At 43.8% G+C, this 25,173-nt stretch overlaps 1 protein-coding gene across 5 annotated transcripts in view; it reads right to left on the bottom strand.

Moving 5' to 3' along the window:
• Positions 1-15,469, bottom strand: part of LOC124789790 (proline-rich proteoglycan 2-like) — a 105,824-nt gene extending 90,355 nt beyond the window's left edge. For all 5 annotated transcript variants that reach the window (XM_047257260.1, XM_047257262.1, XM_047257264.1 and 2 more), the window contains exons 1-2: positions 15,366-15,469; positions 3,042-3,081 (exon numbers count right to left, since the gene is read on the bottom strand). In XM_047257260.1, coding sequence (XP_047113216.1) covers positions 3,042-3,081; positions 15,366-15,428 — 103 coding nt within the window. In that variant the 5' untranslated portion in view covers positions 15,429-15,469. The remainder of the gene's footprint in view (positions 1-3,041; positions 3,082-15,365) is intronic.
• Positions 15,470-25,173: the final 9,704 nt, after the last annotated feature.

Raw genomic sequence — 25,173 nt, 5'->3', positions numbered from 1 at the left:
ACTACTGGAAGAAACGATATTGCGGAGACATGGCTTAGCCACAGCCTGGGGGATGTTTCCAGAATGAGATTTTCACTCTGCAGTGGAGTGTGCGCTGCCAGGAAGTTTCACATCAGCGCACACTCCTCTGCAGAGTGAAAATATCGTTCTGGAAACATCCCCCAGGCTATGGCTAAGCCATGTCTCCGTAATATCTTTTCTTCCAATACTGCTAGTTCTGCAAGGTTCGCAGGAGAGCTTCTGTGAAGTTTGGAAGGTAGGAGACGAGGTACTGTCAGAAGTAAAGCTGTGGGGGCGGGGCATGATCTCGTGTTTGGGTAGCTTAGACGGTAGAGCACTTGTCCGCCAAAGGCAAAGGTCTCGAGTTCAAATCTCGGTCTGGTACGTAGTTTTAATCTGTCCTTTACCTTCCCCTTCCACAGCAACGAACGTTAAGAACGATTAACATTCTGCTACTCCATAACAAAAGACTCATTTACTGTCTGGTACAAGTCTCTCCACTCCAGAGGGAGATCAACGAGGCACTGAACAAGACGTGGCGGCTTATTATTGAATGTTTACAGCAAACGCCAATTGTCAGCTGGTGGATACTGATGGCACAGGATCCCCAGACACCTACCGTGAGGTTGCCGTTGGTGTAGAAAGAACAAATCTGGTCACTATGCATAGAAATAAATTACATGAATGTGAAAATATGGGGTTCAGGCTGCTGTACAGTTTTTGTCATTACTTTAGCTCACATGACTATTCGTGGGAAAGGTTTCCACAGCCGAACATTATGGTCTGATAATATAATTGCTTACAAATTTCAAACTACACTGAAGGATGCTGATCTAGCACTTGTGAAAACGGACATACTTCACAAAAACTAGTATGAAATGTCATAAATTACTGTAATCGACACTATCTACTTCCAAGAATGAACTACTTGTTCGTTCAGTGTGTTCTCACACTGACTCAGAAAGCAAAATTAAAGAGGTGGTTGTTTTAGTATGCGATCAAATCCCATTAATTGCTTTTAAATGTTCCAGAAATCGATGTAGTCACAAACACATGCACAATGTCAATCATGACATTTTAAGCCGCCTAGTTCCAAAATATAAAGCTGCTCAACTTAGCAAAATTCCAACGCTCTTACAGTCCTCAAATTTTTCTATTCCCCACTGCTGCATCACAGTAGTGATTTGCGGAAAATCAGCGAGGATCTATCACCAAAGTGACCGCAAATGTCTCTGTCTCCACTGGGACAATGAGCAGTCACTTGCAAAATGTAATCGCGAACACTTACGTTGACAAATTACTGATTGTGGTTCACTGGAGTCCAAAATCACAAGCAAAAGACCTCGAGTGCAGCTGCGCCGGTTTCTACCATTTTTGCTTTAAATTTGAAAAATGACTCTCATTCACAACAACACAACAATTAAATTTGGAACTTTGTGGATCAATCATTTTGTGACCTTATAAATCTAGTTTCAGTAATTCAATTACTACAGTAAAAAAACGGTATTTAATAGCCACATCTTAACATATTAAACAATAAAAAGAAGCTGAATAACTAATGTCCGGTATAATTTGGCCTAAAGCGTTTTTATATTCTTGTTTTGAGGATGTCATCGGACCTTTCATTTGCTGCACCACATTTCAATTAAAATTGATTTTATTTGTTGTCACTTCAAGTAGCAAGTGATAGTACGACTAAATACATCTTTCAGCGAAGTATCTGGGATATAGGAAGATACGGATTATGTAGCATAACACAGTACTATCATTGCTGCGTTGTTGAATTCTGGCTTAATTATCTTAACAAGTTACATCAAAGCTTCATTCACCATTCGTCTGTACACTGCAAACTTCGTAGTACTCGTTAGCAAACAGACGGTAATATTTCTGTTTGGCAAACGATAGCATATACACGAAAACCGCGTATCGTTTACCTGCAAAATAGCGGCGTAACTAAACATTATGGCAGTGGAGTTCATTCTGGTCTGTGCGTAAAATGTTAGTGATATCAGAGCTGTTATTCTGTTTATTCTACTTCCAGATGCTCTCAGAATAATATGTTCGCAGACGCGACAACGTTCTCTTGCTATTATGGTATATTTAACTAGAACTGCAGTGGCCTGTGCCCTGAAATCCTTCCAGAGTGAAACACACCCAAGTCAAAAGTTAAATTCTTCATTTATTTCCTGCTTATTTTTTCAGAAATAAATACAGAAATTTTCTTTGCGTGTTAACCCGCTGCAGCAATAACACCGTCTTCGAACAGTATGTACGTACCGTGTATTTTTCTCCATATATGTGAGCCCCCATATGAACGGGGTAGTCAAATGAGAATGAGACATATGAAAAAACGCAAGTAAACTGTTTATTATATCAAAAATGATGGCAATAACTGTTAACACTTTTATCGCACTGCGAGGCAAGGCGTTCAATGCCCCCATGGAAAAATGTTAGCGGTTGCCTACGGAATCACGACTGTACCCAGATAAACGCAAATCAATGTCCACGAATGTCTTTCTTCAGGGCTCCCAAAATACGGAAACCACATGGGGAGAGGTCGCGTCTGTATGGCGGATGTGTGAGGGCTTCCCAGTGAAACTTCTGCAGCGTGGTGGAAACAACCTCAGCAACATGTGGGTGAGTACGCTACACATCTTCCATACAGTCCCGAACTCGTCTTTGTACTGCAGCCAAAAATAGTTCCTACTACAAAGAGCTTTTGATTATCGTTTTTCATCCAGAGTACGAAGCTACAACTTTAATGCTCCATGAGCTCAAAATGTCTTGCATACCAAAATAGTTTTATTAAAGAATGGTCCATTGTACAAACAACTAGTTTCAATGATAATTCACTTAGCATACTGTGATATTTCGGAACTAGTTCGACATGAATTTATATACGGTGGAAACGCCATCTCGAGCTACAGGCAAGAGAGAAAAGAACTTCTGTACAGTAGCATCTGACCTAAGCGTCAGTTCTCCGAACAGTATTATAATAAGGTACACTCACGTACTGCGTTCTTGGATGCTACTCAACTCACCTGCACCCTGGGGTACAGCCAGTCCCAATCCCACGGTCACCTGAAACAACAAGTAATACGTAACTACGAAGTCTTTCAGTAACGGATGAGTTATATGAAATGTTCTCGGTGCACTAGTTGTTTTAACCCTGTGGCGCCTACTGTCCACGTTAATGGTCGCTTCTTTGGCGTTTTCAGTCAGGCATGAGGCCGTAGAGGCATCCCCACTACAGCGGGGACTCCCTGCTGGTGTTATGGCATGCATGCATTTGAAAATGCCAGAGAAGTTACCATTAAAAGCTGTCCATTGCATTGAAAACGTTACACCAAAGAGTTAATTCTCCACAAAAATCCCAGCTTCAAACAATATCCAGCATTTTCTTCCTCATAAAACCTCCTAAATGTGAAAGAAGTGTCTGAATCACACACATCACCTTTAAATGCGATGCCACTTGTGAAAGACGAAAACCTGATGTCGGCATCTACTGTCGTAACCAGTTTACATACGAAAATCTAAACCGATTTTGCCAGCCCCGTCAAATATCGGTTTTCCGATAGTCGGTTTTACACACACGTGGTCTGTTCAGTCAGTACGGTGACTGTTTCTGTTGTGGACTGGCAAGACAGCCAATCCACTATGAGGAAGCCGAAAGGCACGCGTTTAAGCTCACGCAGGCTGGCGTGAGGTCTGGAACAGGACAAGGAATTTATAGTAGCAAACAACGTACGTAACTACTGGAATACTTAACTTTAATTAATAATTGGTGAACATCGCTCTTGACGGTACATTTTTTACAGCATCAATAGTAACTGGTAATGGCGCCTTGCTAGGTCGTAGCAAACGACGTAGCTGAAGGCTATGCTAACTATCGTCTCGGCAAATGAGAGCGTATTTGTCAGTGAACCCTTCCTAGCAAAGTCGGCTGTACAACTGGGGCGAGTGCTAGGAAGTCTCTCTAGACCTGCCGTGTGGCGGCGCTCGGTCTGCAATCACTGATAGTGGCGACACGCGGGTCTGACGTATACTAACGGACCGCGGCCGATTTAAAGGCTACCACCTAGCAAGTGCGGTGTCTGGCGGTGACACCACAGTTTCTCTTCAGTGACTTATTGGGGGGGGGGGGGGGGGGGCAAGGGGTTGGAGAGGCGGTGAAAACTTCTCGCTGAATCTATTTCTAATTCTTGTTCTTGTCCTACGCTGCATAAAAGTTCACTCCGACAAAATTAGTCGAAATTTTTAAAGGTGAGTATAAACCTGATACCTGTAACACGTTGCAAACGGTACAGAGTTTACAAGTGAGCAAATATAGATTGAAGAAGTTCCAGAGTAGATTTTGGAGAGTTTAAGTGACAACCAGAAGCGGTATTCCAAAATCGGTTTACGAAAACCGGATTTGGGAAACCCATGTAAACGTAGTGGCAGATGAACTACACTCATGTTCATAAAGTAAGGATAGTGCTGATAGATGGTGAAACAACGCTCTGTTGGGCGGTTTGCGGGTTTCAAATACCTCGGGGTATGACCATGTGGTGCATTCGACCTGCGGTCGTCGCACGGTGGCACTGGCAGCAGTCCACATACGCAGAGGTGTGTTGGTGCATCTCAGAGTACGGTGGAGCGAGTAAGTGTGCAGACGCTTTCAGATGTGCTAATGGTGACTGTGTGTTGAAAATGCCTCAAAGAACACGTATCGATGACGTTATGAGGGGTAGAATACGACGGCGACTGGAGGCTGGTCAGAAACAGCAGGTCGTAGCAGAGACCCTCCGTGTGACACAAAGTGTGATCTCAAAATTTTGGCAACGATTCCAGCAGACAGGAATCGTGTCCATGCGCTACAGCACTGAACGTCCACAGTGTACAGTACCACAAGAAAACCGATATCTCACCATCAGTGCCCGCAGAAGGCCACGGAGTATGCAGGTAGCCTTGCTCGGGACCTTACTGCAGTCACTGCAACAGTTGTCTCCAGACACAGATGACTGAACAGACATGGGTTATTCGCCCGGAGACCTGCAAGGTGCATTCCACTGACCCCTGGTCACTGGAGAGCCCGTAAAACCTGGTGTCATGAACACAGTACATGGTCACTGGACCAGTGGTCACAGGTCATGTTCACGGACGAGTCCAGGTACAGTCTAGAGAGTGATTCTCGCCGGGTTTTCATCTGGCGTGAATCAAGAACCAGATACCAACCCCTTAACGTCCTTCAAAGAGACCTGCATGGAGGTTGTGGTTTGTCGGTGTGGGGTGGGCTTCTGACCGGTGCACGTACACCCCTGCAAGTCTTTGACAGAGGAACTGTAACAGGTCAGGTGTATCGGGACGTCATTTTGCATCACTATGTCCGCCTTTTCAGGGGTGGAGTGGGTCCCATCTTCCTCCTGATGGATGATAACGCACGGCCCCACCGAGCTGCCATCGTGGAGGAGTACTTTGAAACAGAAGATATCAGGCGAACGGAGTGGCCTGCCTGTTCTCCAAACCTAAACCTCATCGAGCACGTCTGGGATGCTCTCGGTCGACTTATCGTTGCACGTCTTCAAACCCCTACGACACTTCAGGAGCTCCGTCAGGCACTGGTGCAAGAATGGGAGGCTATACCCCAGCAGCTGCTCGACCACCTGATCCAGAGTATGCCAACCCGTTGTGCGGCCTGTGTGCGTGTGCATGGTGATCATATCGCATATTGATGTCGGGGTACATGCGCAGGAGACAGAGGCGTTTTGTAGCACATGTGTTTCGGGACGGTTTTCTCAACTTATCACCAACACAGTGCACTTATAGATCTGCGTCATGTATGTTCCCTATGTGCTAATGCTTTCTGCGCCAGTTTTGTGTAGTGCCACGTTGTGTGGCACCACATTCTGCAATTATCTTTGATTTATGAGTATGAGTGTAGATGTGGTAGCGACCACTGTGACCAGATATTACACTGGAAACAATCATATTTCGTCCACGGTGTTTTTGTTTCTATCGCAATGTGTAATTCGTGACATTAATTCGTGACATATTCTTATGCAGTTTATCACAGTCTTTTATGTGTGATTCCATCACTTCGATAGTCACCCTTGCTTCCCTGACGATCTACGTCGAAAACTCAGATTTTTGTAGAGAACTAGCTGTTCCCAGCCACGCATCTTCTCTCCTCCCCCTTCTCTCTCCATCTCCTCCTGTGCCACTCTCCACCCTCCCCCCTCCCCCCCTCAATCACCACCACCCTCTTTCTTTGTCCACCTACTGCTGCCCGGGACATCTCTCTCCCCGTCTCTCTGTTCATCACCTTCTACCCCATCTCTGTCCCTCCTCTTATCCCTCTCCATCCCCTCCTGCCTTTCTCTCTCTCCCTCTCTCAACCCATCACCTCCTCCACCCTTTGTCCATCTTCTCCTCCCTCTCTCTCCATCTCCTCCTAGCTCTCTCCCTCTGTCCATCACCTCCCCTCTTCTCTGCCCATCTTCTCCTCATCTCTCCATCCCCTCCTGCGCCTCTCACACCACTTTCTCGTTCATCATCTCCTGCCCACTTTCTCAGTTCATCTTCTCTTTTCCACTCTCTAGCTCGTCCCACCTTCACTCTTTGTCCATCTCCTCCTTTCCACTTTCTGTATATATCTCCTCTCATCCCTTGTCCATCTCCTCTTCGCCCCTGTCTGATCTTGAGCCTCATTTATTGTTATAATCTGTTCTGTAGCAGTATCCAAATCATAAGCCGATAATCCATAAATACAACTTTCCTATTTGCTAAGAACGTTTCACTAACATATACACACCAAAAAAAAAATTTGCGTCAAATTGGTTGCGAGAGTTCCGGAACCTGTACAGAAAATTGGAATCGAGATCAATATAAACGTCATTTCCGCCCATTTTATTGCTCTCGAAAACCACGCATTACTTGTTGTACCACCACACAGTGGGACCTTCAGATTTGGTGCTCCAGATTGCTGTACGCACTGGTACCTCTAATACCCAGTAGCACTTCCTCTTTTATTGATGCATGTCTGTATTTGTCGTGGCGTACTATCTACTAGTTCATCAAGGCACTGTTGGTCCACACTGTTCCACTCCTCTACGGCGGTTCGGCGTAGATCCCTCAGAGCGGTTAGTGGGTCACGTCGTCCATAAACAGCCCTTTTCAGTCTATCCCAGACATGAGCGATAGGGTTCATGTCTGTAGAACATTGAGCCGTGTATCGACTCATGCTACACCTTGTATTTCCCAACTTGTGGTGTGGCTTGTAGTAACCGTAACCACTGTGTGTGTCAGCTTTGGTAGCAGAGCGTGGTTACGGTCTCTTGGTCAGTTGCTCACTGTCGAGTTCGAGAAATTGTTTCATTGTCTGAAATCTTTGTGTGGTGCAAAAGCTGATTTGTTTGTTCTGTTTCAGCGTCCTAGTAATTATGGAACCGCGGAAGTGCCCTGGAATAAACTTGTTGAAGAGGGAACATTTGTTGTATGAATTGGCCATCCGCCAGCAGCCCACGGGAGGAAGTGTGTCGGAGCTGGCAGCGCGTTTACGGTCTGCACTTTCGTCTCCGGTGGTCATCACGCCGGAAGTGATTGGTGAGTGTAAGGCGGCAGCAAAATTCTTGGGTGAGGCGGTTGATCGTCTCAGATACTATATCCTTCTTAGAGGATGCTCAGCCTAGTGGCAGGCAATTAGATAGGGTGCGGGCGCAGTTAGCTCACCTCGGTAATCGGGTACGTGACTTAGGGTCAGTTGAATTAAGTGGCTCAGATAACTCGACACACAATTGGTTTTGTGTTGATCAACCGCGTCTGTTAGGTTCCGAGCATTACCCTCTGGTCTTTAACCTCTGGTAGCTCATTGGTTGTGAGCTTCGAATAGTCCCTTCAACCTTGCTCATCTTGTGAGGCTTAGCTCGGTACCTTCTACTGTGTAGAGATGTCGGATTGCCAGTGGCATGTTTCCTCTGCGTGGTTGAAGCCCGAGAGGGTATCTCGCTAGGTCTTAAACTTCTGGTAGCTCATTGGTTGTCCGCTTCGAATAGTCCCTTCAACCTCGGTCATCTTGTGAGGCTTAGCTCGGTGCCTTCTACTGTGTAGAGATGTCGGATTGCCTGTGGCATGTTTCCTCTGCATGGTTGAAGCCCGAAAGGGTATCTCGCTATTTTTCGTTGCTAGCTTAGCAGTGGCTGTGAGTTGGTCGTCTTGTCGGTCTTAGGTCGGTGCCGTCCCGGGGCAGGGATGTCGAGGTAGCTGAGGGCATGTTTCCTCTGCAGGGGTGGGTCCGACCGAGTGTATCGCTTGCGGCCTTTCGTGCCCATTGTCTTGTGCCTTTTAGAAGCTGCTAGTTAGTTTATTTCGAGATATCACCCCCCGGGTTCTAGTCTGAGGGGAGGAGGTTGAGCCGTGTATCGACTCGTGCTACACCTTGCATTTAGATTGCATTGGTTTTCCTTTTCTTCCCATGACATGTTTGTTTGATATGTTGTCTGTCATTAAGTGGCTGCTTGGTTGTCTTTTCCTTCTGCTATCGATATCTGCGTTTTCTTCCGGGAAACTGCTATGGAGGAAGTGAGATCTTTGACCGGTGGTAACCTTGTGTGGTGGCGCGGAAGTAGGGGCGGAGTGCGCTGAGAGAGTCTGGTGGACACGGGAGGGCAGTGTGGCTCGCCAGCGCGGACTAGCCGTGGTGGGTTGTACCGAGTCGCCCCGTGATGTTTGTCGGTTGTGTGTAACGAGCGGGCGAGTTGACGGAAGAGCTCCCCGCGGGTTGGTTGTATACAGAATCGCCCCACGAGTAGTTGCTGTTCATTTCACCTTGGTGGGACGTTAACAAGCTTCTTTAAGTCCTCCGTTTCAACACTGGAGTTTGAAAAGGAGACACCTAACATGAAGGAGCGGTCACTACCCGTCAACGTTGCAGAGAAGACGTGAACTCCGGTGACAGAGCGTGTTGTCGGGTGACCGTGGCGTGTTGGGTACACTGGCGACGCGTGCGCGGTCGGATGTGTGGATCCTTGCCATGGGAGGTCGTGTACGGCCTCTTGGAGCATAATTGCAAGTTAACTTAGTGGAAGATTTGATCATTAAGTAATACGTTTGCGTAACCAGTGTCTCTTCTGCCTTGTGGCCTCCGGCGATCGGGTTTCCTGTCCTTGGCACCGGTGTAATTGAAGTTGTTTCGCTATTATGTCGTGTGTTATTGAGTAAATTCATGCTTCTTGTTGGTTGATCATGTGGTCGCTCATTCAGGACTGTGTGGTGTAATGTTTCCTTGCACGAGGTTAGCTCTAATTCTGTCAGCAAGTTAAGCCATCTTATTACAAGTTTTCGCTGGCTAAAAGTCGGTGCAGTGACCAGCCTGAGAGTGGCAATTGTGTTTACGGGCGTATTTAAATTGGTCAGTATTCTGCCTAGCCTGAGCATCCCTGAGTGGGTGATTTGTGGCCGCCTTACACGGGTCCGTCATATCTGTTATGTTCTAATGAAATTCCAGGACACTTTTGTTTAAAAACCTTTTAAATTCCTCCATTCCTTTATTGCCATTAATCGTGTGTTTGCTGAGGCTTTTGATTTTTTCTTTTTTAATGGCGGTGTGGGTAGCTTCACTACCTCACCGAACTTTATTAACAAAGCTCTGTATTTACTGTAGTAACCTGTTTACTAATGTTCTTTAAAATTTTTAAACTGTTGTATTGCTATAAAGTACTTGATTGCCGTTAGCGGCGTGTTTTGAAGGGCTGTTACTGCCGTACTGTTAGCTTCTGCTTTTTTTTTAATTTTAAACTGTTGTACTGCTATAAATGACTTGATTGCCGTTTTTAAAAGAAATTTTTGAACTGTTGCATTGCTGTAAATTACTTGATTGCCGTTAGCGGCGTGCTTTGGAAAGGTTGTTGATTGCCGTACTGTCACTTCCATTTTTTTAAAAAGAAATTTTTTTTTAAATTGTTGTATTGCTATAAATGATTTGATTGCCGTTAGCGGCGTGTTTAAAAGGCTGTTTATTGCCGTATTGCTAGTTTCTGTAAGATATGAATAAAACATCTGTGTGTGAGAATCTCAACTCGACAGTAAACTACTAGAAATTTGGCCCCGTTTCCCAACTTGTGGTGTGACTTGTAGTAACCGTAACCACTATGTGTGTCAAACATGCTGTCCTCTCTAGTAGACCGATGTCGTTATCCTGAAGGGAATCATTCACAAGATATGCACGATGGGGGCGCGAATTGTCGTCCATGAAGACGAATGCCTCACCAATATGCTGCCGGGATTGTTGCACTATTGGTCGGAGGTTGGCATTCACGTGTCGTACAGCCGTTACGGCGCCTTCCATAACCACCAGCGGCGTACGTCGGCCCTACATAATGCCACCCCAAAACAGCAGGGAACCTCCACCTTGCTGCACTCGCTGGACAGTGCGTCTAAGACGTTCAGCCTGACCGGGTTGTCTTCGACAATTGTCTGGTTGAAGGCATATGCGACACTCATTGTTGAAGAGAACGTGATGCCAATCCTGAACGGTCGATTCGACATGTTGCTGGGCCCATCTGTACCGCACTGTTTGGTGTGTTTCCAAAGATGGACCTCGCCATGGACGTAGGGAGTGAAGTTGCGCATCATGCAGCCTACTGTGCACAGTTTGAGTGGTAACACGACGTTCTGTGACTGCACGAAAAGCATTATTCAACATGATGGCTTTGCTGGCTCCGAGCCATAATCCGTAGGTAGCGGTCATCCACTGCTGTGGTAGCCCTTGGGCGGCCTGAGCGAGGCATGTCATTGACAGTTCCTGCCTCTCTGTATCTCCTCCAGGTCCGAACAACATAGCTTTGGTTCACTCCGAGACGCCTGGACACTTCTTTTGTTGAGAGCCCTTCCTGGCAGAAAGTAACAATGCGGACGCGATCGAACCGCGGTATTGACCGTCTAGGCATTGTTGAACTACAGACAACACCAGCCGTGTACCTCCTTCCTGGCGGAATGACTGGAACTGATCGGCTAATAAGCGCTGCTCATGCATGGTTACATCTTTGGGCGGGTTTAATGACAACACTGAACAGACTGTGTCTGTGAAGCAATATCCACATTCAACGTCTATTTTCAGGAGTTCTTGGAACTGGGGTGAATCCACGACATTATCAGCACCCATGAACATGGAATTATAACCACCATCACATATGCCAGAACAAACACGAAAGCTGGCTCTGTCATTACGAAGGATCGTACTGCACAGAAATCTACCAACTAAAAAGCCAGGGACGCCATATCCTAGGGTCCAGGTTACGACATTTTTGTTACAATTACTGTCTTCAGGAAGTCATCGCAGAGTTCTGCTCTCCGCGGAGAATAGAAAATAAGTTTAATATCTCCAACTGTTATAAAAATCACGTAAAAATCTGAAATTCGCCAACGATGTAGCATGTCAAATATCTGTTCTCAGTTTTACTTAGGACTGGGGTGTCGATAGTTTTTAATTTTTGAAATTAATGAACTTTATCTTTCAGGTAACTTTCAAACGAAGCACTGATGTTTAGGGTTTAGGTTAGGTTGTTTGGGGGAAGAGAGCAAACAGCGAGGTTATCGGTCTCATCGGATTAGGGAAGGAAGTCGGCCGTGCCCTTTCAAAGGAACCATCCCGGCCTGGAGCGATTTAGGAAAATCACGGAAAACCTAAATCAGGATGGCCGGACGCGGGATTGAACCGTCGTCCTCCCGAATGCGAGTCCAGTGTGCTAACCACTGCGCCACCTCGCTCGGTAAAGCGCTGATGTAAACAGATTAGTATTATATTAAATCATATTATATATTTATTATTATTGTCATTAAAATCATTGTCTATGTAGCATATTATAAGTAGTGATGACAACAAGTTTTATTTGTTACGGGAGGCCCCCTTTCCGTAGGACTATCAGCAGCACCTGCTGTATGAAGCAGACCCGGCAACGCAGACATAGGAACGATTAGACTGCGCACCCCCCTGTTTCTGCCATGTTGAGGTTTGAAATCAGCCTTTGAGTCGTGTGACGGAGAGCAAAAAGGCGAGTTTCTAACATCACGTACTGTGCGAAGTAGAGCTGACGTTTACGATTTTCCTCATTTGTTGAACGACTTGTATTAGTAACACTCATGTAGTAGTACAATTAACGCAACTTGTCCAAAATTTCCAGTATTAGTACGATAGTTATCATCTTTAGTTTGTCCATGTGTAACGATAAGAAACATTTTAAACCCTGCGTGAAAGATTTTTATGTTGCAAGCAATAGAATTACAGTTCTTCGCTGAATTCCTGTATTTGTATCAAAGTGAGTCAATTAGTTCGCTGCTACCACAGGAGTAAAAAAGAAAACATAGGTTTGACAGAAAGTATTTAGTCTTTGACAACTCCTCAACAATACATGTGAAATATTTTATTATGCTTTTATAAGAAATGAGATACGTCTCTGTTCCATAATGCCCGGTTTTTACAAAAATAAGCGATTATGTTCTATGAGTTTCATTGAGTCCAGTACAGACAGCGAAACAATGTTAACATAAGAAGCATGCTGTATTAGAAAATGAGTATTGAGTTTGATATTAACATCCTGTCGCCTCAAAATTTTTGTCATCCATCAAGCTTTGGACGTGAGGTGCAAGGTATATATATCATTCATCAAGGGGTTTTTTTTTCCATGCGAAGCCGGTGCATGGCGATAACAGTCAGGGCAGGCAATGGCGGTGCTCGGTCGTTGCTAGAGCACTGGTTATTCTTTGTGTTTTACTGTCCCTGTAAATACATATCGGCAAAACGAATATCTCACTAGAGTAACTGTGAACCGCCACGGCGAAAGGGCACATAAAATTCCGTTTTAAAAATTCATTTTGTTTGCAGTGGGTAACAAACTGAAACTTTTAGTTGGCATTGGGTGTCACATGAAAGACGTGATTAGCAATATCTGTCTGAGGTGACTCCACGTTCACATTGCAAAAAACTGAAGTGCAAGTATCTGCTGAAACACCAGAAAAAATGAGCCTGATGGCTCATAGGAGGGACGCCCTATATACAGGATGATTGAGTTGCCCCTAACTGTGGGTTTTATGCAACTTGCAACGCCTTCAAAAAGGACATTCGAACTTTTCATATTCTCTCACTCAGTATGCGCAAACTTTTGGTTCTACAGAAAGAATGAACAGGACCTTTTTGTAGGAAACTTCATGTGCTTAAATTTTGTACTGGGACGCGTTATTGCTGGAGGCCACAGAGTTTGAGTCACTCAATAAAAATACATTTGAAGGTCATTTTTGTTGGTTTATCTTGAATAATTCGACAACTACGACTTCTAACGAAAATGTACTCCACCACAAAATTTATCCACATTAAGTTTCCTACAAAAAGGTCCACTTTATTTTTTTCTGCAGGACTAACAGTTTGCGTATAGCAAGCGAGAGAACATGAAAATCTAACACGTGGTCTTTGAAAGCGTTGCAGGTTTCATAAAATTCATAGGTAGGGGCAGCTGAATCACCCATAGGATATTACAAAAAAGTATTCTATATTTTCAGAAGAAACAAAAGGAAAATTCAGAGTAGGAATTAAAATTCATGGAGAAGACATAAAAGTTTGAGGTTTGCCGATGACATGGTAATTCTGTCAGAGGCAACAAAGGACTTGGAAGAGCAGTTGAACGGAATGGACAGTGTCTTGAAAGGAGGATATAAGATGAACATCAACAAAAGCAAAACGAGGATGATGGAGTGTGGTCGAATTAAATCGGGTGACGCTCAGGGAATTAGGAAATGAGACATTTCCAGTAGTAGATGAGCTTTGCTATTTGTGGATCAAAATAACTGATGATAGTCGAAGTAGACATGATATAAACTGTAGATGCAATGGCAAGGAAATCGTTTCTGAAGAAAAGAAATTTGTTAACTTCGCGAATAGATTTAAGGTCAGGAAGTCGTTTCTGAAAGTATTTCTATGCAGTGTATCCATGTACGGAAGTGAAACATGGACGATAAATAGTTTAGACAAGAAGAGAATAGAAGCTTTCGAAATGTGATGCTACAGAAGAATGCTAAAGATCAGATGGGTAGATTACATAAATAATGAGGAGGTATTGAATAGAACTGGGGAGAAGAGAAATTTGTGGCAGAACTTGACTAGAAGAAGGGGTCGGTTGATTGGACATGTTCTGAGGCATCAACGGATCACCAATTTAGCATTGGAGGGCAGCGTGGAGGGTGAAAATCGTAGAGGGAGACCAAGAGATGAATACACTAAGCAGATTCAGAAGGATGTAGGATTCTGTAGGTACTGGGAGATGAAGCAGCTTGCACAGGATAGATTGGCATGGAGAGCTGCATCAAACCAGTCTCTGGACTGAAGACCACAATAACAACAACATTTTCAGATATGACAGTGTGCACCGAAACAAAACAAAAATGTCCAGTATACATGGCCCCAAAATGCATATCTTACGAGCTATTGGCACTTGCTGATCTTTACTACCTTGAAACACATGTTCTTTTCAACAAGCGCACATAACCCAAGATATGTGTTTTAGACGCAATGTTTACTGAACTTTTTTCGTTGTCCATTTCCATATTTTGGTGGCGCGAAGACTGTTCCATAAAATTTCTGGCCTGCAGCAGCATATATTCGACCTCTTCTTCCAACATTTTAGCTGAATATTGTACAGAGTGAGCTCACTCTGAAGATGCCTGGACGGTATACAGCCGAAATATTAGAAGAAGATGTCGAATTTATGCGGCTGCATGGCCGAAATTTTATGGAACTTTTTTCATTGTTTTGTTCGATTGTACTGCCTCTCAAACTACAGAAGTTTCTTTTTTAACACGATCATATTTATCATTCGATTCATATTAAAAATAAGTTGTGGCAAATAGAAGACCATTCGCACCCGTTTGGTAACTCTATCAGTCCTTAGCTTGAGCGTGTAATTTCACTAATCCCAAACAACTTCACCTGCGGAACGGAATATTACTTTCCGTCACATATGTGACCAAACGCTACGCAAGATTTCGCCACTGTAATAAAGAAACCTTTGCTGAAACTACTGTAGCTATGTTCACTTGAACTGAACAGTGTTCCAGAAGTTGCGTGCAACGGGATACCGCCACTCTAGACAGCTGATCGAGATGTTGGTTTCAACATAATGACGTCACGAATACTCTGTATTATCTACGCAGCTATGTTCACATGAACTGAAGAGTATTCAAGAAGTCACGTGCAAATGGATACCGCCGCTCTCGTCAGCTGATCGAGATGTCGATTTCAACATAATGACGTCACGCGTGGTCTGTATTATCTACGGTCTAATCCCGGTGAGAATGACGCGGTGGACGTGGAAGCGAGCGGAGGATGTGGACTCACTCACCAGGCAGGCTGCGACGACAGCCCCCAGCCAGAGCGGGGGCGGGCTGTGTCGGACTCTCCCCATGGTGAGCACTGCTGCTGCTCTAACAGCGGCGTGCCTCCAGACTCGCTTTTATACCCTTCCGGCGGAAACTTGGTGGCCCGGGTATCATTTTTATTGCCCTTTTTTTTTGCTGCTGACCTGGCCGTCCAGCTGCTGACAGCTGAGGTCACAGAGCGCCACGCACTGTGCACTCACAACAGAGTGTCAAATTTTCGCATAACACAGTTTGTCATTATCACTTGCACGAAAGTTAATGACAGAGTTTTACGGCGAGCGCCCGCAAATCTGATCCAGACGTTTCCACACATCCTCTGTGCTAAGAGCTATTTCTGTAACATCTGTAATAGTTGGATGCACGGAAAATACCTCGGGTAAGTGTTCACTCTTCTCATAAGCATCTACGCCATCGACCAGCCGCTGACTCCAAATACAAGAGATTTCGGAAATCTCTCAAATAGAATATGAACCACTTAAAGTAGTAGATGAGTTTTGCTATTTGGGGAGCAAAAAAACTGGTGATGGTCAAAGTAGAGAGGATATAAAAAGTAGATTAGCTCTGGCAAGGAAAGCGTCACTGAAGAAGTTTGTTAAGATCGAGTATAGATTTAAGTGTCAGGAAGTCTTTCCTGAAAGTATTTGTATGGAAGTGAAACATGGACGATGAATAGTTTAGACAAGAAGAGAATAGAAGTTTTCGAAATGTGATGCTACAGAAGAACGGTGAAGATTAAATGGCTAGACCATATAACAGAAGATGTACTAAACAGCACTGGAGAAGAGATGAATTTGTGGGGGCAACTTCACTAGAAGAAAGGATTGGTTGGTAGGACACGTTCTGAGGCATCAAGGGATCACCATTTTAGTATTAGAGGGAAACGTGGAGGTTAAAAATCGTAGAGGGAGACCAAGAGATGAATACGCTAAGCAGATTCAGAAGGATGTAGGTTGTTGTAGTTACTCGGAGGTGAAGAAGCATGGACAGGATAGAGTAGCATGGAGAACTGCATCAAACCCGTCTCTGGACTGAAGACCACAACAACAACAACACCGACGTATTTTCCATAACGCGCATTACCAAGGGATTGCAGCTACTTTATGCCTAGGCAAAAAATAATTCAGTAACTGTAATTGACTTATCTTAACAACCTATTTTTTAAAAAGGCACTGGTATGTTAGCTGAGTCCAGAACAAGAAAATATCTTATAGCACACTCTTAGCAATATCAATACACTTTTAATAACATGTACTGCCAAGGGTGGGAGGGGGATATACTTTCGCCTACCCCAAAAAAATTACAACAAGTGCAAATTTCGTTGACTGTTGGTGACTTTTACGCATAACATACTTTTCAAAAAAATGTTGATGTGTAAATAAGGTACTAAACTTCAAAATAATGAATATGGGGTTCACTGGACAAAGTGACATCTACTAGTCTTTTTTTTTTCTTTTGCTTGAGCATTCTTCCCGCAATGACGCAGGGTTGGCATGGTTAATCGGAGTTGGCAAGGTTAATTTAAGGGGTGGCCAGATGCCCTTCCTGCCGCCACCCCATACCCCAGACGGAATTAGTGTACCCCAACTGTCTGTGTCGAGTGTAATCCACGGAACAGTGTGAATGTCTTCATGTGTCTGCGAGCCGTGTAACTGAGGTGGGACATCAGGACCAGCGGGATATTCACATAGAGGGATGTGGAAAACCGCCTAAAAACCACATCCAGGCTGGCCGGCACACTGGCCTCCGTCGTTAAGCCGCTGGGCTGATTCGATACGGGACCGGTGCGCCTACCCGAGTCCCCCAGTCCAGGAAGCAGCGCATCAGCGCTCTCGGCTAGCCTGGCGGGTCTGACATCTACTAGTCTACTGAGACTTTAATTTCTGGGTTAAGTTTCCCTGAAAAATGTAAAACATTTATGGAATCCCGAAGAAGAATTCATTATGAACAATAACCATTTTTATTCAAAATTTTAAAATATGAAGTAACTGACTAGATCATAATATTTTTTCAAAAGTTAGTCACGTAGCATCCTCCCCTGCCCCCTTAGTAATGAGAGGATTAATAAGCTAAAACAAGGTAGACACTTTTCTCGACAAGAAGCGTGGCTCCGTGGTATGGCTCCCTCGCTACCCACAAGGGGCCACACGTTCGATTCATGGCTGAAGCAAATTTTTAAACAAAGACGTATGTTCTACGAACGTTTCCGTTAAGCGTCCAATAAGTGAAGTTGTAAATGGTAGCATTCGAGTCTGGTAATTTCTGGAATGAGTCTCGTTTCGGTTATTATTTTTTTAGTTTTCTCCGTTCAGTTCAAATACCTACGGCATTTAAAAGTAAAATTTATAAAATATAAGCTAATTGACGATTCTAATTGTCATCTTTATGAGCAATGTACGTCTCCTTATTTATAATTTGACTGACGGAAAGAAATCGCAATACTAAGAAGAATCTGTGCGACACAAACGAAAGTTCATAATCTTGTTTGTGCATCTAAAACATGAAGTCTATTAAAATCTGGCGCCAGTTGCTTAAGACTAGCGCTAGTAGCGCCACTATATACATGCAAATCAGGTTCGCTTAAATAAAAGTTGTGACGGTCGGGAGTGGTAGTTATCTTTGAGACTGGACATGGTGAGCTGATGTTAGTCAAGAATGCCTTTAAGGGGAGAAAGACACCCTTATGAACACCTCACTCAGTTTGAACGAGGTCGTGCAACAGAGCCACAAGAAACTGAATATTGCCGGTCATGATGGCCGAGCAGTTCTAGACGCTTCAGTCCAGAACCGCGCGACTGCTACGTTCGCAGGTTGGAATGCTGCCTCGGGCATGGATGTGTATGGTGTCCTTAGGTTAGTTAGGTTTAGGTAGTTCTAAGTTCTAGGGGACTGGTGACCTCAGATGTTAAGTCCCATAGTGCTCAGAGCCATTTTTTGAAACTGAATATTCTTTCTGCGGTATTGCAGAGAGGCTAGCAGGAATGTAGACACTGAACTAGATTGCTGGCAGCGGCGGTCACGACAACATACGATCGCAAGAAGATGGGACTCCGGATGGCCAAGTGGCACTACTGAGAGAGAAGACCATCAAGTTCGGTGTCTGGCTCCGGCGCATCGAGAGCACCTGCAGAAGCAATTTAAGCAGCAGTTAGCACCACCGTGACAACGAACCGGTGCAAATCGCTTACTTCAAGAACAGCTTCGATTCAGACGCCCTGCAGTGTGCATTCCAGTGACCCCAAACCACCGCCTTTTGCAACTTCAGAGGTGTCTAGCGAGAGCTCATTTGAGGGCAGGGTGAGGTCTGTTGTGTTTTGTGATGAAAGCTGGTTCTGCCTCGGTACCAGTGATGGCCGTGTGTTGCTTAGAAAGGGCCCAGCTGAGGGTCTCCAACCAAAATGTGTGCTAAACACACTTTGAGTTAGGGTCTGGGTGCGACTTCGTATGACAGCAGGAGCACTCTCGTGGTAATCCCACGCATGATTCGACCTTTTGTTCTGCCATTCATGAACGACATTCCAGGACTGTATTCCAACATAATGAAGCTCGCATACATATTGCTTCTGTAAACTAACATGTTCTACGGAGTGTCGACATGTTGCCCTGGCCCACTCGATCAGCAGTTCGATCTCCAATCGAGTACATACGAGGGACGTTTGAAAAGTCCGTGCAAAGTCCGAGACATGGCACCACCGAAGTGTATCAAATAGTTCAAATGGCTCTGAGCACTATGGGACTTAACATCTACGGTCATCAGTCCCCTAGAACTTAGAACTACTTAAACCTAACTAACCTAACGACAGCACACAACACCCGAAGTGTATCGAGGTCATGTTTGGTTAGTAGCATCTTTGGAAAGAACGCATACCAAGCTTCAGCCATATTGGTGTATTTCTTTGTGTTTGGCATTCGTGTGAATCAAGGAAGTCGAGTGACTGTCAAAATACGGACGAAGAAGAATTTCGTGCGGAGATTAAACATTAGTTTATGAAAGGCAAAACGCATCAAAAAACTAAAGACAAGCTTGATAGGCATTACCCTGACTTTGCACCTTCGATTAGAACAGTTTATAAATGGTTCAAAAATTTTCGGAGTGGCCATATGGTCACAAGTGATGCTGAACGTTCTGAACGCCCCTTGGAGGGGGCATTGATAAAATCCATGATATGGTGAACAGAAGAGTTAAGGTGCGTGAGATTGCTAGTGCTGTGGGCATCTCGCATAAATGGGTACATAATATTTTTCATAAGCATTTCGACATGAGAAAGCTATCCGCAAGATGGGTTCAGCGATTGCTCACGCTTGACCAAAAACGGAATCGTTTGAAGTGTTGCAAGGAAGGTTTGCAGCTGTTCAGGAAGAATCCGCAGGACTTCAAGCGTCGTTTCGTCACTGTGGATGAAACATGGATACATTACTATACTCCTGAGACCAAACACGAGTCTAAACAATGGATTACCAAGGGAGAATCTGCACCAAAAAAGCGAAGACCAGTCCTTCTGCCGGAAAGGTTATGGCGACTGTCTTCTGGGATTCGCAAGGGATAATCCTCATCTACTCACTGTAAAAGGGTAAAACTATTACAGGAGCATATTATTCATCGTTATTGGACCGTTTGAAAACCGAGCTGCAAGAAAACCGCCGGCGATTGGACCGCAAAAATGTTCTTTTCCATCACGACAATGCACCAGCACACACCTCAGCAGTTGAGGTCGCCAAATGAATGGAAATAGGATTCCAACTCGTTTCACATCCCCCCTATTCTCGAGACTTGGCTGCCTCGGACCACTATTTGTTCCCCAATTTGAAAAAAATGGCTGGCGGGCCAAAGATTTCATTCAAACGAGGAGGTGATGGCAGCAACTAGTAGCTATTTTGCAGACTTGGGCAGTTCCTATTATTCGGAAAGGATCAACAAATTAGAACAGCGTTGAACAAAGTGTTTAAGTCTAAAAGGAGACTATGTCGAAAAATAAAAAAGGTTTACCCCAAACACGTAAGTAGTTTTTATTTTTGCACGGACTTTTCAAACGCCCCCGTATGGGACATCATCAGTCGACAACTCCAGCATCATCCACAACGAGCATTAATCATCCGTGTGTTGCCCGACTAAGTGCAACCACCTTGGAACTTCTCCCTTAAACAGACTCCCGGCACCTGTACAACAGAAAGCATGCATTTTTGTATGCTTTCATTCAACATTCTGGCGGTTACACTGCTTATTAATGCACCAGAATTTCACATTTGCAATGGCATAGCGCATGTTTACATTTTCCTATGATCTTGCAATCTTAACCAGTTAAATATGTTGCCTAGACAAGTGTATTACAGAAATTTCTTTACTCGACATTAATTATTATTTGGTGTTGCAATTTTTTTTCGTCCATGTACACATCACACACTTAGCTCCACTTTTCGTTGCAAACGCGTTCTTAATTACTGATCTTTTACAAAAGATTGTTAATTGGAATTGTTTATATTTTTAAAAAATTACAACTTTTTCCTTCTTTAAGCACTGACGCTTCACACAAATGCTAGTAGAATATGCACCTTTGTTTAAAAATTTGATTCCATCAGGAACTGAAGTCATGCCCCACACGAGTCATATGTGCAGTCTACCGCATAGCACATTGCTTATCGAAAACAACAGCCATTGTTTTGTGTATTAAAAATGGGCGGGAAACTACAAACTCGATTTTCTCGAGAATTTTTGAAACTGGCATTGAACAGAGAAGGCTGATTGATATTTTCCTGAACTTCATGTACCATAAATATAAAAAAATACAAAAATCCGACTGGCATGTTGCAAGAGTGGAAATGTAGAAGCCCGGCGTCCTAGATGCAGTCCGTAGCAGCATGGAGGCGTGACACTAGTGACAAACATTCACCAAAACTGAACATGCCGACTGCCACATAAATACAAAGCCAATATCAGTCTAGTGAAGCGCCGGATGCCATTACTCGACAGACGGGAGATTTATTGAAGGTTGCGATGACTACATCCGTATTTACTGGAATCTAGGCAAGATGCACAGTAGCATCAGCGTCAACGTACATACTCTGCAAGCCACCATACTATACATGGTGGAGGTTACCTTGTACCACTAGTACTCACTACCTTTCCTCTTCCACTCGAAAATGAATGGAAGGAAAAAGGACTTTCTGTATGCCTGTGTACGAGTCCAGCTTATCTTGTCTTCGAAGTCATTACGAGAAATGCACATTGGTGGCAGTAGACTCCTTCTGCTATTAGCCACGAATGGCAGTCCTCTAGATTTTCTCAGTAGTAAAAAGTGCAAACTTCGCCTTCAGGGGAACAGAGACCGTTAGGAATAAAAATGTAGAGCAGTCACAAGTGGCATGTAAATATCCTCTATTGACATGTTTCAGTCGACCAGCACGAGCACCTTCGGAAATTACGTAGCTAAGAGCCACACGTTACCTTAAGTATATCAGATTGTCTATTGCGCCGCCGACGTATATAAAATAAGGAAAAATATATATGAATCGCGGCTGCACTAATATTTTAATTACGGAATAGTATGTCGCGGAAACAACGTCGCTTTACCTCCAAGGATTGCCATTTGAGGCCACGGAGCACTTCCGTGACAGTCGTCTGTTGAAAGGATCTTTTTTTTTTTGTCATCAGTCGTCTAACTGGTTTGATGCGGCCCGCCACTAATCCCTCTCCCGTGCTAACCTCTTCATCTCAGAGTAGCACTTGCAACCTACGTTCTCAATTATTTGCTGGATGTATTCCAATCTCTGTCTTCCTTTGCGGTTTGTGCCCTCTAAAACATCCTCTAGTACCATGGAAGTCATTTCCTCGTGTCTTAACAGGTCCTATCATCCTGTCCATTCTCCTTATGAGTGTTTTCCACATTTTCGTTTCCTCTCCGATTCTGCATAGAACCTCCTCAATCCTTACCTTATCAGTCCACCTAATTTTCAACATTCATCTGCAGCACCATCTCAAATGCTTCGATTCTCCTTTGTTCTGGTTTTCCCACAGTCCATGTTTCACTACCATACAATGCTGTACTGAAGACGTACAGTCTCAGAAATTTCTTCCTCAAATTAAGGCCGGTATTTGATATCAGTAGACTTCTCTTGGCCAGCAATGCCTTTTTTGCCATAGCGAGTCTGCTTTTGATGTCCTCCTTGCTCCGTCCGTCATTGGTTATTTTACTGCCTAGGTAGCAGAATCCCTTAACTTCATTGACTTCGTGACCATCAATCCTGATGTTAAGTTTCTCTCTGTTCTCATTTCTACTACTTCTCATTACCTTCGTCTTTCTCCAATTTACTCTCAAACCATACTGTGTACTCATTAGACTGTTCATTCCGTTCAGCAGATCATATAATTCTTCTTGACTTTCACTCAGGATAGCAATGTCATCAGCGAATCGTATCATTGATATCCTTTCACACTGAATTTTAATTCCAGTCCTGAACCTTTCTTTTATTTCCACCATTGCTTCCTCGATGTAAAGATTGTACAGTAGGGGCGAAACGCTACATCCTTGTCTTACACCCTTTTTAATATGAGCGCTTCGTTCTTGGTCGTCCATCTTATTATTCCCTCTTGACTGTTGTACATATTGTTTATGATCCGTCTCTCCCTAAAGGTTACCTACCACTATTTTTCTCGTAATTTCGAACATCTTGCACCATTTTGCATTGTCGAACGCTTTTTCCACGTAGACAAATTCAATGAACGTGTCTTGATTTTTCTTTAGCCTTGCTTACATTATTAACCGCAACGTCAAAATTGCCTCTCTCGTCCCTTTACTTTTCCTAAAGCCAAACTGATCGTCACCTAGCGCATTCTCAATTTTCTTTCCATTCTTCTGTATACTACTCTTGTAAGCAACTTGGATGCAGAAAATTTTTGAAAACATTATCAGCGATCTTATATTAATATGATAATGAAAAACAGTCTTGATCGCAAATTTCTTTTAATCGGAGTGACCGGTTTCATTTCTTAAGCATCATCTCCAGACTCCAGAACGGCAGGCTGACTTCCATGGATCAAGCTGCGCCGACCCATGACGCTAATTGACTGACTGCTCTAATACTGGGTCCCCTATCTCTTCTAAATCGACTCATGTTTCTTCTTTCTTCCTCTTTTTTTTTTTTTTTTTTTTTTTGTTTTTGTTTTTTTTTTTTATCGTCAGTCCACTGACTGGTTTGATGCGGCCCGCCACGAATTGCTTTCCTTCTCTTCATCTCAGAGTAGCACTTGCAACCTATGTCCTCAATTATTTGCTTGACGTATTCCAATCTCTGTCTTCCTCTACAGTTTTTGCCCTCTACAGCTCCCTCTAGTACCAAGGAAGTCATTCCCTTATGTCTTAGCAGATGTCCTATCATCCTGTCCCTTCTCTTTATCAGTGTTTTCCACATATTCCTTTCCTCTCCGATTCTGCGTAGAACCTCCTCATTCCTTACCTTATCAGTCCACCTAATTTTCAACATTCGTCTATAGCACCACATCTCAACTGCTTCGATTCTCTTCTGTTCCGGTTTTCCCACAGTCCATGTTTCACTACCATACAATGCTGTACTCCAGACGTACATCCTCAGAAAGTTCTTCCTCAAATTAAGGCCGGTATTTGATATTAGTAGACCTCTCTTGGCCAGAAATGCCTTTTTTGCCATAGCGAGTCTGCTTTTGATGTCCTCCTTGCTCCGTCCGTCATTGGTTATTTTACTGCCTAGGTAGCAGAATTCCTTAACTTCATTGACTTCGTGACCATCAATCCTGATGTTAAGTTTCTCGCTGTTCTCATTTCTACTACTTCTCATTACCTTCGTCTTTCTCCGATTTACTCTCAAACCATTCTGTGTACTCATTAGACTGTTCATTCCGTTCAGCAGATCGTTTAATTCTTCTTCACTTTCACTCAGGATAGCAATGTCATCAGCGAATCGTATCATTGATATCCTTTCACCTTGTATTTTAATTCCACTACTGAACCTTTCTTTTATTTCCATCATTGCTTCCTCGATGTACAGATTGAAGAGTAGGGGCGAAAGGCTACAGCCTTGTCTTACACCCTTCTTAATACGAGCACTTCGTTCTTGATCGTCCACTCTTATTATTCCCTCTTGGTTGTTGTACATATTGTATATGACTCCTCTCTCCCTATAGCTTACCCCTTACCCCTACTTTTTTCAGAATCTCGAACAGCTCGCACCATTTTATATTGTCGAACGCTTTTTCCAGGTCGACAAATCCTATGAAAGTGCCTTGATTTTTCTTTAGCCTTGCTTCCATTATTAGCCGTAACGTCAAAATTGCCTCTCTCGTCCCTTTACTTTTCCTAAAGCCAAACTGATCGTCACCTAGCGCATTCTCACTTTTCTTTTCCATTCTTCTGTATATTATTCTTGTAAGCAGCTTCGATGCATGAGCTGTTAAGCTGATTGTGCGATAATTCTCGCACTTGTCAGCTCTTGCCGTCTTCGCAATTGTGTGGATGATGCTTTTCCGAAAGTCAGATGGTATGTCGCCAGACTCATATATTCTACACACCAACGTGAATAGTCGTTTTGTTGCCACTTCCCCCAATGATTTTAGAAATTCTGATGGAATGTTATCTATCCCTTCTGCCTTATTTGACCGTAAGTCCTCCAAAGCTCTTTTAAATTCCGATTCTAATATTGGATCCCCTATCTCTTCTAAATCGACTCCTGTTTCTTCTTCTATCACATCAGACAAATCTTCACCCTCATAGAGGCTTTCAATGTATTCTTTCCACCTATCTGCTC

Source organism: Schistocerca piceifrons, chromosome 3, assembly GCF_021461385.2.
Source record: "Schistocerca piceifrons isolate TAMUIC-IGC-003096 chromosome 3, iqSchPice1.1, whole genome shotgun sequence".
NCBI classification, from domain to species: domain Eukaryota; kingdom Metazoa; phylum Arthropoda; class Insecta; order Orthoptera; family Acrididae; genus Schistocerca; species Schistocerca piceifrons.
This window is presented reverse-complemented; position numbering and strand designations above follow the sequence as displayed.